The sequence below is a fragment of the Malaclemys terrapin genome, chromosome 9 (genome assembly GCF_027887155.1).
Source record: "Malaclemys terrapin pileata isolate rMalTer1 chromosome 9, rMalTer1.hap1, whole genome shotgun sequence".
Classification (NCBI taxonomy): Eukaryota; Metazoa; Chordata; order Testudines; family Emydidae; genus Malaclemys; species Malaclemys terrapin.
This window is the reverse complement of record NC_071513.1, coordinates 40,323,928-40,340,021: the sequence shown is the minus strand read 5'-3', so window position 1 is coordinate 40,340,021 and position 16,094 is coordinate 40,323,928. Positions and strand designations below refer to the sequence as shown.

The following is a 16,094-nucleotide window of genomic DNA, read 5'->3' as shown; positions in this document are numbered from 1 at the left end:
AACTAAGTGGTAACATGGTTATGTCAGAGGAGGCATGTTCATTTAAACTCCCATTTTAGAGTCTCATTTTGATGGCGCTGAAGTTCATGGCAAAGCTCATCACGTGGGATCAGACTCTTAAGACATAGACCTATCTGAGGGGACAAATGCCTCTTTGAGCTGAAAATTCTCAAGCTTGTTCTCAGAAAAATGGTGAGTTTATCTTGCAAAGTCTGCCAGAGTCTGTTTGGCTCATTTTGTGTGTTACCTGAGCAGAGAACAGGTGGTTTTCACACATTAAAAGATATTCAGGTGCTTTTATATACTGGGGTAACTCCTCAAGAGCTGAATCCTGAAACTAAGTCGCCATGGACTTAGTCCTCTGGCAACAAGACTCTTTGACAGATCTGAAGAAATGACTTCAATGGGTGAGCAGGTTACAGTTGTTTTGAAAATGGCATAATGAACATGTGCACTGCACATGCTTCCACTAAGGGCTTCCTAAAAGTTCTCCTTCCTTCCCTGCACAGGTTACCTGCACTGCTCAACCACACAAAGGAGGGGAGCAGCTGCAACTGGGCAGACAGGCAGGGACTGGGCATGCCAGGGTGGGGAGTGGTTGAAGATTGGGCTCCATCTTCCATAATCCTCTGATCAGCACAGCTGAGCCTGCCTGGCAGGGGAAGTAAGGTGCACCAGGAAAAGGGCTGGCAGAGTTTACTTCTGCCCCACAGCGAGAGAGTAGCAGGCCCTGATCTATGATTCAGAGACGCTATTTTCAAAACACCTGCAACCTCTGCTCTTGGGGCAGCATAGCCAAGCACTGCCCCTGACTGGGGTGGCTGAAGGTGCCACTTCACCCTTAACATGTTTCCAAGCAGAACACCCGTATGCCTGAATGTGAAGCCTCATGGAACTACAAGCAAGTGCATTGATTCCAGTGATTAGATGTGTCACCTGTGCATTTGTTTGCATGTCTGTTTGATTACTACATCACACACAGCTGATCACGCCAATAACTGCACAGATGTCTGTATACCTGGATCTGTGCATATTTGAACTGCATCTCACCAGATATGTTGTGGTATCTTCAGGTTTGACCCTCTTGGGAGATAACAAAAGGTGCAATGTGTATTTATTTTGCTGTGCGATCTCTATCAGTCTTTTAACCACTCTGTTCTCCTTTTCTTTTTCAAACAATCCCAGCCCACTCCCCTCCCGAAAGGAAGCCCTTATGCAGTGTAGAGTGAAAAGGGACCTACCCAATGCCACCCGGGCAGCAGAGGCATCATAATTGATCCAGAAGGAGACCCAGGACAGGATGGTGATGAGGATGGAAGGCATGTAAGTCTGGAGGATGAAGTAACCGATGTTCCTCTTGATCCGGAAACTCAGGGATAAGCGGAGATAAGAGCCTGTCAATCAGATACCAAAAGGAGCTGTCATTTGTGTAAGGGCCAGGGCTACAGGTATGATAAAGGGGCAGGAACAGGAATGGGAATCACCTGGGAATCACTCATATCTCTCCCTCTTTAGAAGCAATGCTGGGGAGGGGCAGGGGAGGTAATCCTGCTAGTCTGCCTCTCCATTGATGGCATAGATTTATCACCTTCAGGAAGAGCCTCTTTGGAGCCTGGTCAGTTGGGCCCAATGCCTTGGATCTTTAACCACCTTGAGTGGTAAGCAGCCCAGGCTTTCTGAGCATTAGATGGGAACAGATTTTCCCATAAGCAGTTGCAGTTGGAGAAGACAGAGGACCTCTTCTGCTAGATACCATGTGCTCACTCACAAAAATAAGAAGAAAATTTACTCCTAAATAGCAGAAGGCAGTGTGTTAGGCAGCTGCTGGGAAAAATTGGGACTGTCCCAACCACAAGGTTCCTGTTCAGCCTCATTGCTCAGATAAAACTTTCAGTTTCATGTGTAAGCTCTTCCATAAAATGCATGTGCTATTGCAAATCCTATTTTCCCTGTGCAGGTACCATAAAGGTGTGTGCAAACTGGGCAAATGCAAATAACTTATCTGTGCAAGTCTGTAGAGGACTCCCGTAAGAACTCACCCTTCTGTAACTCTCCCCTTTGGTATGAAGCTGAAAATTCAAGAGGTCACCCTGCCTCAACTGCTATTTTAACAGCCGAGGAAGGGGATAATGTGTTATGACAAAGGGACCCTCAGGTTGGCAACCGGCTTAACTGGGCAGGCAGTCTGGTTTAATGATTAGGGCACTAGACTAGGACGAAAGAGACCTGGGGTCTGTTCTCAGCATGCCTCTTTATCTCCTTGGACAAGTCACTTCACCTCTCAGTGCTTTTTTTCCCCTCCCACTTTTTGTCTATCATACTGTAGGCTTTTGGGGGCAGAGACTGTTTTTCACTATGTGATTGCCCAGTGCCCAAGCCAATGGGGCACCCAGTTTGGTTGGAGCCTCCAGGCAATACTGTAATAACAACTGATGATCTTGGCAGTGGTCTCATGTAATTTAGAAGGTCTTAAGAGCCAATATTTGTGGTTTGTTTTTGGCAGTGCACACATACTAGATAAAATTAAGTCTGTCACCAATCACAGCAAATTTTCCAGCTGCACCACCAGATGTGCAGTCTCACCAGCTCCTTTCCCCATGACACGCAGGCAGGTTTGCTTCTCGTTCATAGGTTGCACACTTGTTTTTATGGAAATGTTTTTCTTCTTATTGTTATTTTTATTGGAGCTTCAAGAGCTACTTGGAAATCACATGGAAAGAGTGGTAAAGGTGAGAACCTACCAATGAAGCCCTGTTTGAGGGAAGTCAGCATTCTGGCCTGTCAATCTTGAGGGTATGTGCAAAAAATGGCACCATTCACCTCTTGCTGTCTGAGGGCAGGGATCTGAAAAAGTAGGGTGGGCAGGAATGGAAGAGAGACCAATTTTCCAAAGTGGCACTGCAAGATTAGAACCCAGGTCCTCAAGTGCGTCTACATCCTAGACAAGTGCTTCTACATCTAAATTAGAGAAGCAACTGCATTGACTTTTGCAAAGAGAATCCTTTGTATGTTCCCCAAACCCCTTTGCACAGAACCTCACCTGTGGTGAAGACCACTTCTCTGGTGACCAGTCTCTGCTCGATGATGGTGAATTGGGGCAGCTCCAGCATCTCCATCCCTGTGACAGCCGAGTTGTTTCCTTGCCAGAAAAACACAATGTCATCGACTGTGTAGCCATCTGTGGGGTGAGGAAGCACAGTACACTCAGAGTTAACAAGTCCTGGCAATCAGCACCTCCATCTCCATGAAGACTTTTCCCATGGGTCCCAAATGGAGTCCATTTATGAGGGCATAGCAACCATTCCCCACCTCTTGATGCACCTTCGCTCCTTAGCCCAACTTGGTAGAACAGCTACCTGGGGAAAGAAACAAATGGCCAAGACTCCTTCTGAAGGCTAAGAAGTGGAAGGTGAAGGTGGGAGCTGACCCCTAAGACTGCCACACAATCCTTGGTTTGCTTAGCAGGGATTTGTACATCAGAAACCTCTCTCACAAGCAATATACACAGCTTTTCCTTGGTGAACTATTTCTGCATGTCAGCAGGGCGAGATCACACAATGCTTTTTTGGTGTGGCCCATGAAAATGGTGCCTACCTGTTTACAAAATACAAGAGCAACAGGGTGGTGGATTATGAACAGCAGCACTAACAAAAAAACCCACAACATTTGGGCCTTTCCCCTCCAGACTCTCAACATTTTCACCAAGGTCAAAATGTGAACTTCTTTGATAGGTGAATGCCTTCATTAAGCAAACATTTCGAAGAGCTTTAGTGGGAGAGAGGGCTGGATGGCTCTGGGAGATAATAATGAGCTATCAAGTCTTTTATTTCAGCATAACTGGTTCAAATGCAAGCCTGGTCCATCATGACCCAATGCAAATCCCCCTTTGGGTTTGGTCCTGCACTGTATGCATGTGGGAATCTGCATGTACCATCACTAGGTAACAAATGCTTGGCAGGACTAGGTGTGCAGGGGAGCCCAATTAATGGGAGCACTGCTGAGCAGCTGCCAAACTACTCCTGTCCAGTAGCAGGAGTGAGGCCCACAAGGGACACATACAACTAAGTGTCTCATTGGCATAATGATCACACACCCATTCCCTGGCCTGTTTTTACCTTGCACCCTTGAAAGTAAGTGTACAAGGGGGTTATTATTTCTCATTGCAGAAGACTCCACCCAGTGGTTCAACCTAACTTGCATATGAAAATAGCCTTTGTTCACGACCAGCACAACAGCCCTGCAGAGCATGCAAGTACTTGCAGCATCAAGGCACTTTGCTAGTTCGTGTGAAAGAGACTGGCCGTTCTTAGTGGGAAGATGTCCACAACATATAGCCACCATCACAACTGGTACCGATTGTCAGTAATGTCCACAGAGAGACCAAGAACTAAATGGACCATAGAGACCTGTAGGGCCCTAGAGGTGCATAGTCCCTCCAGAACAGAGTTGAGGCAAAGGATGGCAGCAAAGTTTGCACTATCTCCGTACTTGCCCTGTAGATAGACAGTGAGTCACTTAGCCTTAGATATCATTGCATTTATTCAAAGCTGCTTTAAAAAACATCCCCAAACATTGGACCAGATCCACAGCTGGTTAAAACAGCATAGCTCCATTGACTTCAATAGAGCAAGCCTAAGTTCCACCAGCTGAGGATCTGGCCCATGAAAGCTCACTGCTTCTGTGCATTGGGCTGGGGGCTCCTGCTGAGCCCATTCTTCCCTCTTTTGGGAGAAGAAGATCTGTACCACATTTGAGATGTGGCTGATCCAGCTCCTAGGGTGACCATGCTCCTGCTCCCACTAAAGTCACTGGGAAAACTGCCATCGGCTAAAGGACAGAGTCAGGTCATAAGCCCACACAGACTCATAGTGTTTAAGGCCAAAAGGAACCATTAGATCATCTAGTCCAAGCTCCAGGATATAACATGACATTAAATTCCACCCATTGACCCCTGTATTGAGCCCAGTACCTTGTGTTTGTTTGGCTAAAGCATCTCTGTCAGAAAGGTAGCCAGTCTTGATTTGAAGGCATCAAGAAATGGAGAATCCACTACTTCCCTTGGGAGTTTCTTCCAATGGTGAATCCCCCTCGCTGTTAAAAAGTTGGGCTTAATTTCTAAATTGAATTTGTCTGGCTTCAGCTTCCAGCCATTGGCTCTTGTCCTGCCTTTCTCCACTAGGTTAAAGAGGCCAATATTTTCTCCTCATCAAGATACTTATACACCATAATCAAATCAGCTCGTAATCTTCTTTTTGATAAGCTAAACAGATCAAGCTCTTTAAGTCTCTCTCTATAAGGCATTTTCTCCAGCTCTTGAATCATTTCTATGACTCTTTTCTGCATCCACTCCACTTTAACTGTGTACACCAGACCTGGATGCAGTACTGTAGTATCAGTGTCACCAACACCGTGTACAGGTAAAAATCCCTTCCCTACTCACTCGCTATCCCCATGTTCAGACATCCAAAGATCACATTAGCCCTTTTTGCCTCAGCATTGCACTGGGAGCTGGTGTTCAGTTGCTTTCCCACTATGACCCTTCAATCCTTTTCAGAGTCACTGCTCTCCAGGGTACAGTCCCCTATTCTGTAGGTCTGGCCTACATTCCTTGTTCCTAGATGCATACCTATGCATTTGGTGAGATTAATACACATGTTTGTATGGGCCCAGTTTACCAAGCAATCCACATTGCTTTGTCCTTATCATTATTTACCATCCTGACACCCTTTGTGTCACCCACAAATTTTATCAGAAGTGATTTTATATTTCCTCCAAGATCATTGATGAAAATGTCGAATAGTGCTGATCCCTGAGAAACTCTATCAGAAATCCCCTTATTCAGTAATGATTACCCATCAAAAACTACTTTTTGAGATCTGTCAGTTAGCCAGTTTTTATCTATTTAACGTGTGCTCTGTGGATACCATATAGTGCTATTTCTTTTTAATCAGAATGTCAAGTGGTACTGAGTTAAATGCCTTACAAAAGTCTAAGTATATTACATCTAACTACCAAACTTGTAATCTGTCAAAGAATGAAATCAGGTTGGTTTGACTATTTTCCATGAAACCACGTTAATTGCATTAGTTATATTCCTATTATTTATTGGTTGAATCCCAGATGAGCTTTTCCATTACTTTGCCCAGGATTGATGCCAGGCTAACTGGCTGATAGTAATTGGCACAGAAGTCAGTAAGACACGTGAAGAAGAAGCTATCTTTCAGGATGCAAGCTCTCAGCTCTCAAGGTTATGAAAATGTAGCCTCATCTCTTTATGACAAACTCTATTGTGAGTCTATAGACATCCTTCCCCTCCTCCAGCTTGATCTTCCCACACCATTTGGATACTAATCATATAGGTATACCTCACTCGGGGCTTGCCTAGACATACAGCGTGCAGCAAGCTGGGGGGAAATCTACCACGCACTAACTGTCCGTGTGATCAATGCTGCAGTGCTCTGAAAGTTCCATAGTGGATTTTGATCTACTCCCATTTCAAAGAGGGATAGGTCAATGCATACTAAGGAACTTCTAGTGCACGGCATCAGAATCCACATGGACAGTTAGCACATTGCAGGCTACTGTGGGGTAGATTACCATCCGAGCCTGACGCAGACTAACTATTAGTCTAGATGAGCCCTGACTCAATTCCCTGCCATTTCAGAGGCCTCAGGCATTGGTGCACCTTGGTCCCTCCTGTTCTCTGCCTGTGGCACACAACACTTTAGTCTCCTCAGGGTTGTAATGCTTTGGCCTAATTCTGGTTGTTATTTGGTGTGGAGATGGCTGGTGGTGTTCAGTGGTCGGTGATATGCCGGAGGTCAGTCTAGATGATCTAGGCTTCTCTTCTGGCTTTAAACCTTATGACTCTGCAACTGGCCTATATTATCATAGCCCTTGTTGTTTGGAGCAGAAGAGAGGAGCTAAAGGGGCTGCAGTTGCTGATGGGATTCAGGGCAGAACTATCAATCTGGCCCCCATGCCCAACAGAATCCTCAGAGCAATACACTGCAGAGATATCCCATCACACCGCTGCTCCATGCAATTAGTCCAAGCCTCCTTAATCCTTTGTATCCTAGAACTGGCTCACTGTTGGAGTCACACAAACATCATCACACCATTTGTGTCCCAAATTTGACCTATCTTGCAATTGCCATAAGCTGATGTGCCGGAGGAGAACGTCTTCTGGATTCTAACTGTCCACTGCTGTTTCATAAATCCATAACCCTGTCACTGTGAAAGGGGTGTTTTGGTGGGTTTTGATTAAAAAACATTTAGGTAGGACCACAGCAAAATAAATAAATAAATAAGCAATGCTTCTATTCCAAAGCTGTGCTGCTGACACCATTGGCAATGCTGGCACACAAATGAGAAAGGAAACAAAATGGAGCTGTGCTAGTTTCAGACGTGCCAAATATATAAAAGACAAAAGCATTAAGGAACTAAACCCTCCTCTGCATGGGTCTTTTACATACTGCAAGGAAACAGAGCTCTGATGCTAACAAATTAGCTTGAGAGTGTCCCACTAAAAACACAATCACAAGATGGGGAGCTGTGGGCAATTCTCTGCCTTCTGTTTTCTTGGTTCTACTGTAAACTACGCTCAATATACTAAGAGACACCAGCTATGACATGTCATTACTGCCTCCATCAGGACCTAATTTACATTCCATTATGCACCATGCTAAGTGCTGCAATTTGCAATTTGCCCTAACCAAATCAAAACTATTGCTGGAACTCAGGCTGCATTATGAAGGCAACATGGACATTGCAGACTGTGGACATAGGGGGGGACATTCTTTATGAAAAAGGAAAAACTCCAGACACTTCATCTTCACTACTGTGAGAGTTGTGGCTTTGGACCGTTCCTGTAGGATGCTGCGATGCATTTTCATCTCTCCCCTCCTGCAAATATTCAGTAGGCCAGAAAATGCTGCTGGTGCAAGGGCAGCTTCTAAAACCCTTGCCACAGTGAGTAAGATTTTCGATCTCACCCTGATGCTGGTGCCCCGGTATCCTCTTTCCTGACTCTCCATTGCTGGGGGTTCACCTGAGTGGTTCCCATCCTTCGAAAAGGGAGACTGAGAAGCCAGGCCAGACTCTTCCATATGCCCCAACCCAGCCACAACAGAGACAAATGGGTGTGGAAGTCACAGCACCCAGTCAGGGGGAGAGTGCGTGTACTGCACCAGTGGGGAGAGAGAGAAGAATTGCGGATCCTCAGCAGTAATCAGTGGAAAACAACACAGACTGGAAGGGGAAATAACATGCAGGGACCCCCTGCTTTCCCTCCTCTTATGACATGTGCAATGCTAGTCCTAGGGGAGGCAGGGGAAGGCACGAGGCATACGCACAGCTCTCAATTTCTAGCGTGCAGTTCTGCTGGTCCAGAGGGTATCTCCTCAGATCCATCATGCAAGCAGCTGTGGTGGTGATTCTGAAAAGGAAAAAAATATATTAAAGGAAGACATGAAAGTCAGGCAGCATGAGGGGCCGCTGTTTCTATGGTAACCAGGGAGAGCCATAGTGGGGAGGGAAGTATGTGGGGAGGGGGAACTGAATGAAGCTCACCCTCAACTGCATGGCTTAAGTCTTTCGTGACTCACGTCAGCCAGGCTGCATCTTTATTAAAGAGGGGGGGGGGAGGCTGTGTTCCCTCTGTATATACATGAGAGAGAGACAAAGACACTGAGAGGGGCAGGGCTTTTGAAATGAGGGAAGAAGAGAGACATTTCTGTCTGTGAAAGAGAGAGAGCGAGGACACCCATGCCTATAAAAGAGAAGACGTGTGTTGATTAAATTGCTCTGCATTGGGGCATAAGGAAGAATAATTTATCTGATTATCTGTCTATTCAGCCAGCCAGCCAGCCAGCCTCTCCCAGTCACCATGACATTTGTCTATCACCACCCGTACCCCTCCATCTAACCTATCTTTCTATCATTGAATCTGATTATCCAAATCCCACTTCTTTGACCCTCCCTTTTTAATGAATTGCATGTCTCCTTTTCTATCAACTCCTAATTATGTTAACATATTGGGCATAGCACAAATGGGTTGGGTTGCGATAGATATGTGTGTGTGTGTGTTCACACACACAAATCTCACACAGCTCTGATGCGGGGGGGTGAGAGTGCGTGGATGGGGCTGTGCACGTTTGTATGTGATGTGCTGTGTCTGTGGGGGGTGAATGCGGAGATATGTGCCTTTATGTTTGTGGGGAGTGGGACTGCGTGTGTCACATGGTGAAAGAAAGACGGGGGGGGGGGGGGTGTTCACTCTGCTGCACTCCCTTTGCATGTGGCTGCCGTGTGCTTCGGATGGCAGGGGGGCAGCCGAGGGGGGATAGAGCAAATCACTGTCTAGTTAACCAGCCTGGCAACACAGCACTGTCTTCATACTGTGCTGCCCCTCAGACATGCCGGCTTTGCTCCCCCTCACCTGACTGCCTGATCTCCTTTGAATGCAATCTCCTTTCTGTGCAGTGTGTGTGTGTGTAGCTGGAGGTGAGGGGGAAGGATTGGTCCCCCCGCACCCCTTTCAATTAACCATCTGGAAGGCATTAATCAAGCAACACATATTTTAGGATGCAGGCATAACCAGTGAACTGTTAACAGGGAAGCTTTGTTATCTTCTGAGCCCTGTGGCCTGGGAGGTGGAGAGCGGAAGGGAGAGAAAGAAAGGGTGATAAAGAATGAGGAGATAGAGAGCCAGAGAGAATGAGACTCAGATCAAGCAAAAGAATCAAGGAGGAAGGAAGAGATAGAAAGCCAGGGTGTATGTGGGGGGGAGGAGCGGTACATAGAGATAAAGCAGGGGGAGGGGGGCAGAGAAAAGAAATGGAGAGAAAGCACTCAGCTGAGCCAGAGATGCACTCAGTGCGAGAGAGTACATCACTGAGCAGCTGTCTCTTTAAGAAATCTTGTGTGCTAAATTTATCTCTCTGCTGTCTGTGAAGACTGTTTGTAGGAGATGAAGCCTTGAGGAGAGCCTTTGCCACTGCCTGCCATGCTATAAATAGATCTGGAGAGACGGAGGGAATTTATATATATCCTCACGGGGTCTAGATACAACATTGCAACTGCCCTTTGTCAGAGGAAAGGGCCAGGGTGGGAAGGGAAAATTAACCTGTTAATCTGAATGCTGGACAATGAGGGGGGAAATGAGCTGCCTAAAACTGATCACAAATGACTGTGTATTTCATTTATTGCTTTAGCAGCAGTCAAATTTTGCACCTCCAACTGGAGAGGCAATGCCCATCCCGTCCCTTCTCAGCAGTCTTGCTATGGTCAGGAGACATCTCAGAGGGGCAAAGATGAGGTTTCCATGGGGCATCCATCCCTACTGAAGACAGACCTCGGAGTCAGCACAGCGGCTAATGCAGGCGTGCGCCAGGACCGATGAGTTGCAAATGTGCATGACTCATCCCCTATGCCGCACATGGCATATACTGTACATATTATGCCACACCTATGGGAAATAGCATCTACAAATGCATTCTCCAATTTTCCCTAAAGTGCGAGATGCAAAAATGTATTAAATGAACATTTTCCACCCCATTTGTGGGACCCTGTGGGCTAAAACCTTCCCAGAGCCTCTGTCCTAACTTTGCCGAACCAAGGACGATTAGGGGAGGGCTGCCCTGATTTTCAAATGACCCTCTGGCCTCCCAGCAGGACTCTGCCATCACCTGCAGTGCTGGCTTCAGATCCTGAGCACGACACGGTGTGCTATGGATGCTATACTCCAAAGGCCAATTCCATTCGAGGCGTAAATCTGGCTTTCAGTGGGTTTACTACAATTTACAGCAGCGTAACTAAGAGCAGGATATGGCTCCTTGCATTTTGTAGCAAATACAACCACCAGTTAGGGATGATCATTATTGTGCAATAAACAGGATTGAGATATATTGGCCCCAGAGAATCAGATAAGTTGCCCCCTTCCCCTCCTTAAACTACAGCCTGGCCAGCAGCGTGTGCCATGCATGCCTGGTTACATGCCCTTCTCCCTTTGCATGTTGTGATGTTACCACGGGATTGAACGGGGGCATGTGGAGGGATGAATCTGCCCCAGAAGCTGATGATGATCCTGCTGCTTTTTGAACACTCATGTGCTGGGATCCCCTCTATCTGTATCACCTGGACTCCAAGAATTCTGCCTTAATCCTCTCCTGGATTAAAGTCGGGAATGGCATGGAGAAAGGTGAGGGTCAACACCAGCTGCCTTCATGCCTCAGATATGGCATGGATGAGACTGGCCATGTGCCCTCTGCTGCCCAGAGACAATGAGGGCATGTGGTTGAACTCCACCCCTGGAAGTGTGTTTATGCTGTTAGGGCCTGATCCAATGCTTTGGCAGCCCGTGGTCTCTGCCTAGGTGGTTGCATTTGGCTCAACCCTCCATTTTGCCTGCTCTATTTTGTGGCACGTTCAAGGAATTGTAGGGCTGACATGGCTTATTTCGCAGTGACTGAAAGCCATGACCATCAACCAGCTTGTTGGTGGTCTATGTGACAGGAGCTGGTAGGACTCAGCCTACATCACAAAAACCAGAGCTGCCAAGATGGTCCAGAGCAACTCTGGGGCACATCAGTGAAGGGATTGCTCCGCCACTGACCATGCCATACCTGCTCTGTGCATAAAGCCTATTAGTCTCCAAGGTGGTAAGTCCAGCATCTATCACATGCACTATGGTGACTATTAAAATGGTATATCCATTGGGCACATGTAACAAATCCACATGGGAGGATAAATAGATCTGTTCATTATATAATATGGACTGTTGGATGACTGACCCTTATTAGGAGAGCAATCAAGGAAGAGGGGATGTAAGAAAGAGAAAATGGGAAGAAAGGCAGGAGAGATGAGAGAGCGAGGAATGACAGGGGAGGATGGAGGAGAGGTGAGACAACAAAGCAGGTGGTAAAGCACAGGAGGCAAATGGGGGAAAGAAGACAGAAACTGAGGGGGATCCAGAGAGGCGGTGAGGGGAAGGAGATGGGAGAGGGATGGCAGGAGAAGAATGAGAGGTCAAAAGACAAAAAGTAGGAGGAGTGGAGTCTCCACCTGTGAGAAAGGAAGGTGAAGAGACAGAGAACAAACTATGCTATGGTAAACAGTTACAGACAGAGCGCACTGCCTTCAGGGGGAAGACAAAACTGAAAGGGAGAGAATGGCGGGGGGAAATGGAGGGGGGGGAACAAAAGGGAAGGATGTCACATTCTCTTTGACATTAAAATGCCGCCAGATTGTATCATTTATTTATTTATTAATTCAAAATTTGTGTGGTGTGAAATTTTGTCTGCTTTGATGGGAATTCATAGAGACATTGCCCATCAGAGGGATAAACTCACCCGCCTCTTGCACACAGCATTCAGTGCAATGGCCTGATTTCGTGGCCTCCCACTGACCACAAATGCTGGCTAGCTCCCTGTGGCTTGAACACAATCACCCCTACTACCTTTGCCCCACCCCACTTTCCTTGAAATCACAACCTCCTCCCCTCACATACCTCCCAAAGAGGATTTTGCTCTTCCATGTAACTCATTTCTGCTCAGCTCTGTCAGGCAGAAGTCACACAGAGCTGCTATTTCTGGTGAACAAGACAGCTTTCATTTGGTGGGAGATGGAGGCTAGGACAACTCTGGAAATCTTTTTAAAGGAGGAATCTAGGCCAGGGATACACAAAGTACGTTGGATAAAAATCTGTGGCTGATCATGTGTCCCCACTTCCCACTAGGGAATGGAAACAGAGCTGAGTCTGTGTCAAAGACACCATACTACTAGCAGCTAGTGGGGATTCTCCTTCAGCACAAGTAGTAGAGGCATGTGCCTTGGCAGTTGCCACCATGAAGCTCTGAGTAGTTGTGAAATGCCAGGATGAGACAGCAGTGAAGTTTTGAGTTGGCTCCCGATTTGTTACAACATGAATGGATCCCAAACTGCAACTGGAGCGTGAACCAAACCTTAAGGGAATACCCACTTAACATAATCTTCTCATTGTCACTTCTGGGCAGCAGCAGAAGGAGGCTGTTCTCTCTCTATGAGCTGCTGGGCACCCTGATCTCCCATTGAATTCAGAGAAACACATCAATCTATTCTTGGCAATGGTAAAGGGGACACTGTTCTCATGAGATGTGCAGCCTGATCAGAGGTCTGGACACAGTTATGAGAAGCATCTTACCTACTGGGAAGCATCAAATGGAACTGTTAGGGGTTTTCCCATTGCTGACGTAGGCAGAGAATTATTAGGCTGTGTGTATGTGAGGGGGTGTGAAGAGCCAATTCAACCTCCTAATACTTCTGCTTATCATCATGAGTTAGGAGAGACCAGGGGGCTTTATCCTGCCTCACCTTGCTCGTAGCTCTGGCAGGACTCCTGAATCTTAACGCGTCTCATGCTAGGGACTCCCCTGCCTAAATGTTCCAGCTCAGACAGACACAATACCAGCCATTTTGTTTCCTTCTCTGATCCTCCTCATTGCTGTTTGTTTATTAATGGCTTCTTCTGTCTTATGTAGAGTGATTACATAAGATCGCAGATACGGAGGGAAAGAGCTCAGAGCTGCTATTAAAAACCTGCCATATTCAAGTCTCTGCCTGTGCCAGGCCCATGCTGCGAAGCCTGTAGATCAGTTCCAGCATTCTTGGGCACCTGGTCCTGACAACTGCCCCGGCTGGAGCTGCTTTTGGATTTGGATTTCCCTTCAGCCTGCTTTTTCCCAGTTGTCTGTCTCACTTGTTATCCCTCCTCCCTTGATGACAGCAGCTCCCTCTATCAGACTTCTCCATTCAATTCATTCAAGCTCTTTTTGGCCTCTCACCATCCATTTGCCCTCAGTCCCTTCATCAAAGGGGCCAGGGGAAGAACACTCATCAGCTGGCACAGTAAAGTGGCAAAGCACTTCATCAAAACTTCCATTGCCTTCAAAAGAAATGGGAGCAGACTCTTAATGTGGTGTGTGTGTGTTTGCACACGCGTGAGCACAGGGGGGAATTTCCCTCCTTTGAGGTCTTCCCAAGTAGAATGAAGTCCCTCTCCTCCTAAATTTTCCTCATCACTGCAAAGCCCGACACCGTGACATCATGAACTTTGCCTTATCTTCAGAAAGTCCGTCCATGGTTGTGAATGAGAGAGGGGAACACTGTACACAATTGCCAGGGCCTGCAAGTGAGTGGAGATGGAGCCAGCTCTTGGTTTGCTAATTTATTTCAGTGTATGAAGTAGGTAGGTACTGGTACAAACCCTAAAACACACACAATCGATACCAAGGAAAAAAAATCATGTTTTGTCTCAAACTGGGGATCGGGACCCCTCAGGGGGTCATGCGGTTATTACATATGGGGTCGCAAGCTGTCAGCCTCCATCCCAAACCCTGCTTTGCCTCCAGCATTTATAATGGTGTTACATATATTTAAAAGGTGTTTTTAATTTATAATGGGGGGTCGCACTCAGAGGCTTGCTATGTGAAAGGGGTCACTAGTATAGAAGTTTGAGAACCACTGATTTAAATTCTCCCAAGAAGCCAAAAAAGACAAAGTCCATCAAGGCAAAGACTCCAGAAGTGAAGGAAAGTGAGCAGGGGCCACCTCAGAACTGAAACAGCGCAGGGCCAGTGAGCCATGAGGGGGCTAACCCCACAACTCTGAGCAGCACAGAGTGAGTTCACCTCAGAGGGTTATGTCTACATTGCAGCTGGGCATGAACATCCCAGCCCAGACAGAATGACTCACACTAGCAGGCCTCGACTAGCATGCTAAAAATCGCAGCACGAACTCCGGTGGAGACTCAGGATAGACAGTCCAGCTCAGGCCCAGTGGGTCAGGTCAGCTGCTGCCTGAGCCACAATGTCCACATTGCTGTTTTTAGCACACTAGCTCGAACCCTGCTTGCATGAGTCTGTCTGTCCAGGCTGGCAAACTCACTTCCTGCTGCAGTGTAGACGTGCCCATTTGGACTCCTACTGACTTTAATGGGGACTTATAGAGGCAAAATTATTAATTGCTCAATGAGAAAAATCTCAAACCTTTAACCTTTCAAAGTCTCTCAGAAAAATATGCTGGCAAACATTGCTTTCTGCCTGGCAGCGAACACAACTTCTGAAGGCCCTGAGTGGTTTACAAATCCCTGGTGAATCCCTGTTTTTCCCTTACTATGGTGGTGCAACAAGTTAACACAAGCTGCTATTCATGGCTGGAGTGCACAGCCCCAAACCCTCCAGCCACAAAGCTGAAAGAGTTTGTTTTCTATTCAGCCTCTTTGTTCCATTACAAAGTTGCCACCTGACCAGCAACCACTTCTCAGGATTGAGGGACATTGCAGGGGTCTGGAAATGGAATACCAAGGGGGTGACACAGATCAGGATTGAGGTAAGTTGACAAAATTGTGGGGGAGAAAGCAAGTTTTAAATCCTTGGAGTGCAACAGATCTAGTCTGAAGTCCACTGACAGCACTGTGCGGTGCCTGGGACTGGACTAGCCCAAGGTCAAATGTAGGAGCATTGTCAGAGCTACTGTATATGGTGGAAAGTAGCTTATATAGTACTGGCCTTCACAATGCCCGGCATGAAGATGCAGTTGCTATTCAGCATTTGTGGCTTGATTAAACTTCTGTTTTGCTTATGGTATCTTTCTGGTATCTCTCAGGCCTGGTCCACACTAACCCCCCACTTCGAACTAAGATACGCAACTTCAGCTACGTGAATAATGTAGCTGAAGTCGAAGTACCTTAGTTTGAACTTACCGTGGGTCCAGACGCGGCAGGCAGGCTCCCCCGTCAACTCCGCGTACTCCTCTCACCGAGCAGGAGTACCAGAGTCGACGGCGAGCACTTCCGGGATCGATCCGGGATCGATTTATCGTGTCTAGACAAGACGCAATAAATCGATCCCAGAAGATTGATTGCTTACCGCCGGACCCGGAGGTAAGTATAGACCTACCCTCACTCTTTCATTGGGGGAACCAAAGTTTAACCAATGACTCTTGAACCCCAAGGGCAAGGGCCTTTTTCACAGTAGCTCATAAAGGGTCTGACATTTGCAGAAGATCTGCCCCAGGTTTCAGCCAAGTTATTTTGGCTTTTTCCTTTTTCATGGGAC

General features: G+C 46.9%; 1 protein-coding gene across 1 annotated transcript in view; it reads right to left on the bottom strand.

Annotated features, from left to right (window-relative positions):
* GABRQ (gamma-aminobutyric acid type A receptor subunit theta) overlaps positions 1–16,094 on the bottom strand; it is a 95,526-nt gene that overhangs the window by 4,696 nt on the left and 74,736 nt on the right. Inside the window, exons 5-7 of the mRNA XM_054040737.1 lie at positions 8,355–8,437; positions 3,041–3,178; positions 1,242–1,394 (exon numbers count right to left, since the gene is read on the bottom strand). Of these exons, the coding sequence (XP_053896712.1) occupies positions 1,242–1,394; positions 3,041–3,178; positions 8,355–8,437 (374 nt within the window). The remainder of the gene's footprint in view (positions 1–1,241; positions 1,395–3,040; positions 3,179–8,354; positions 8,438–16,094) is intronic.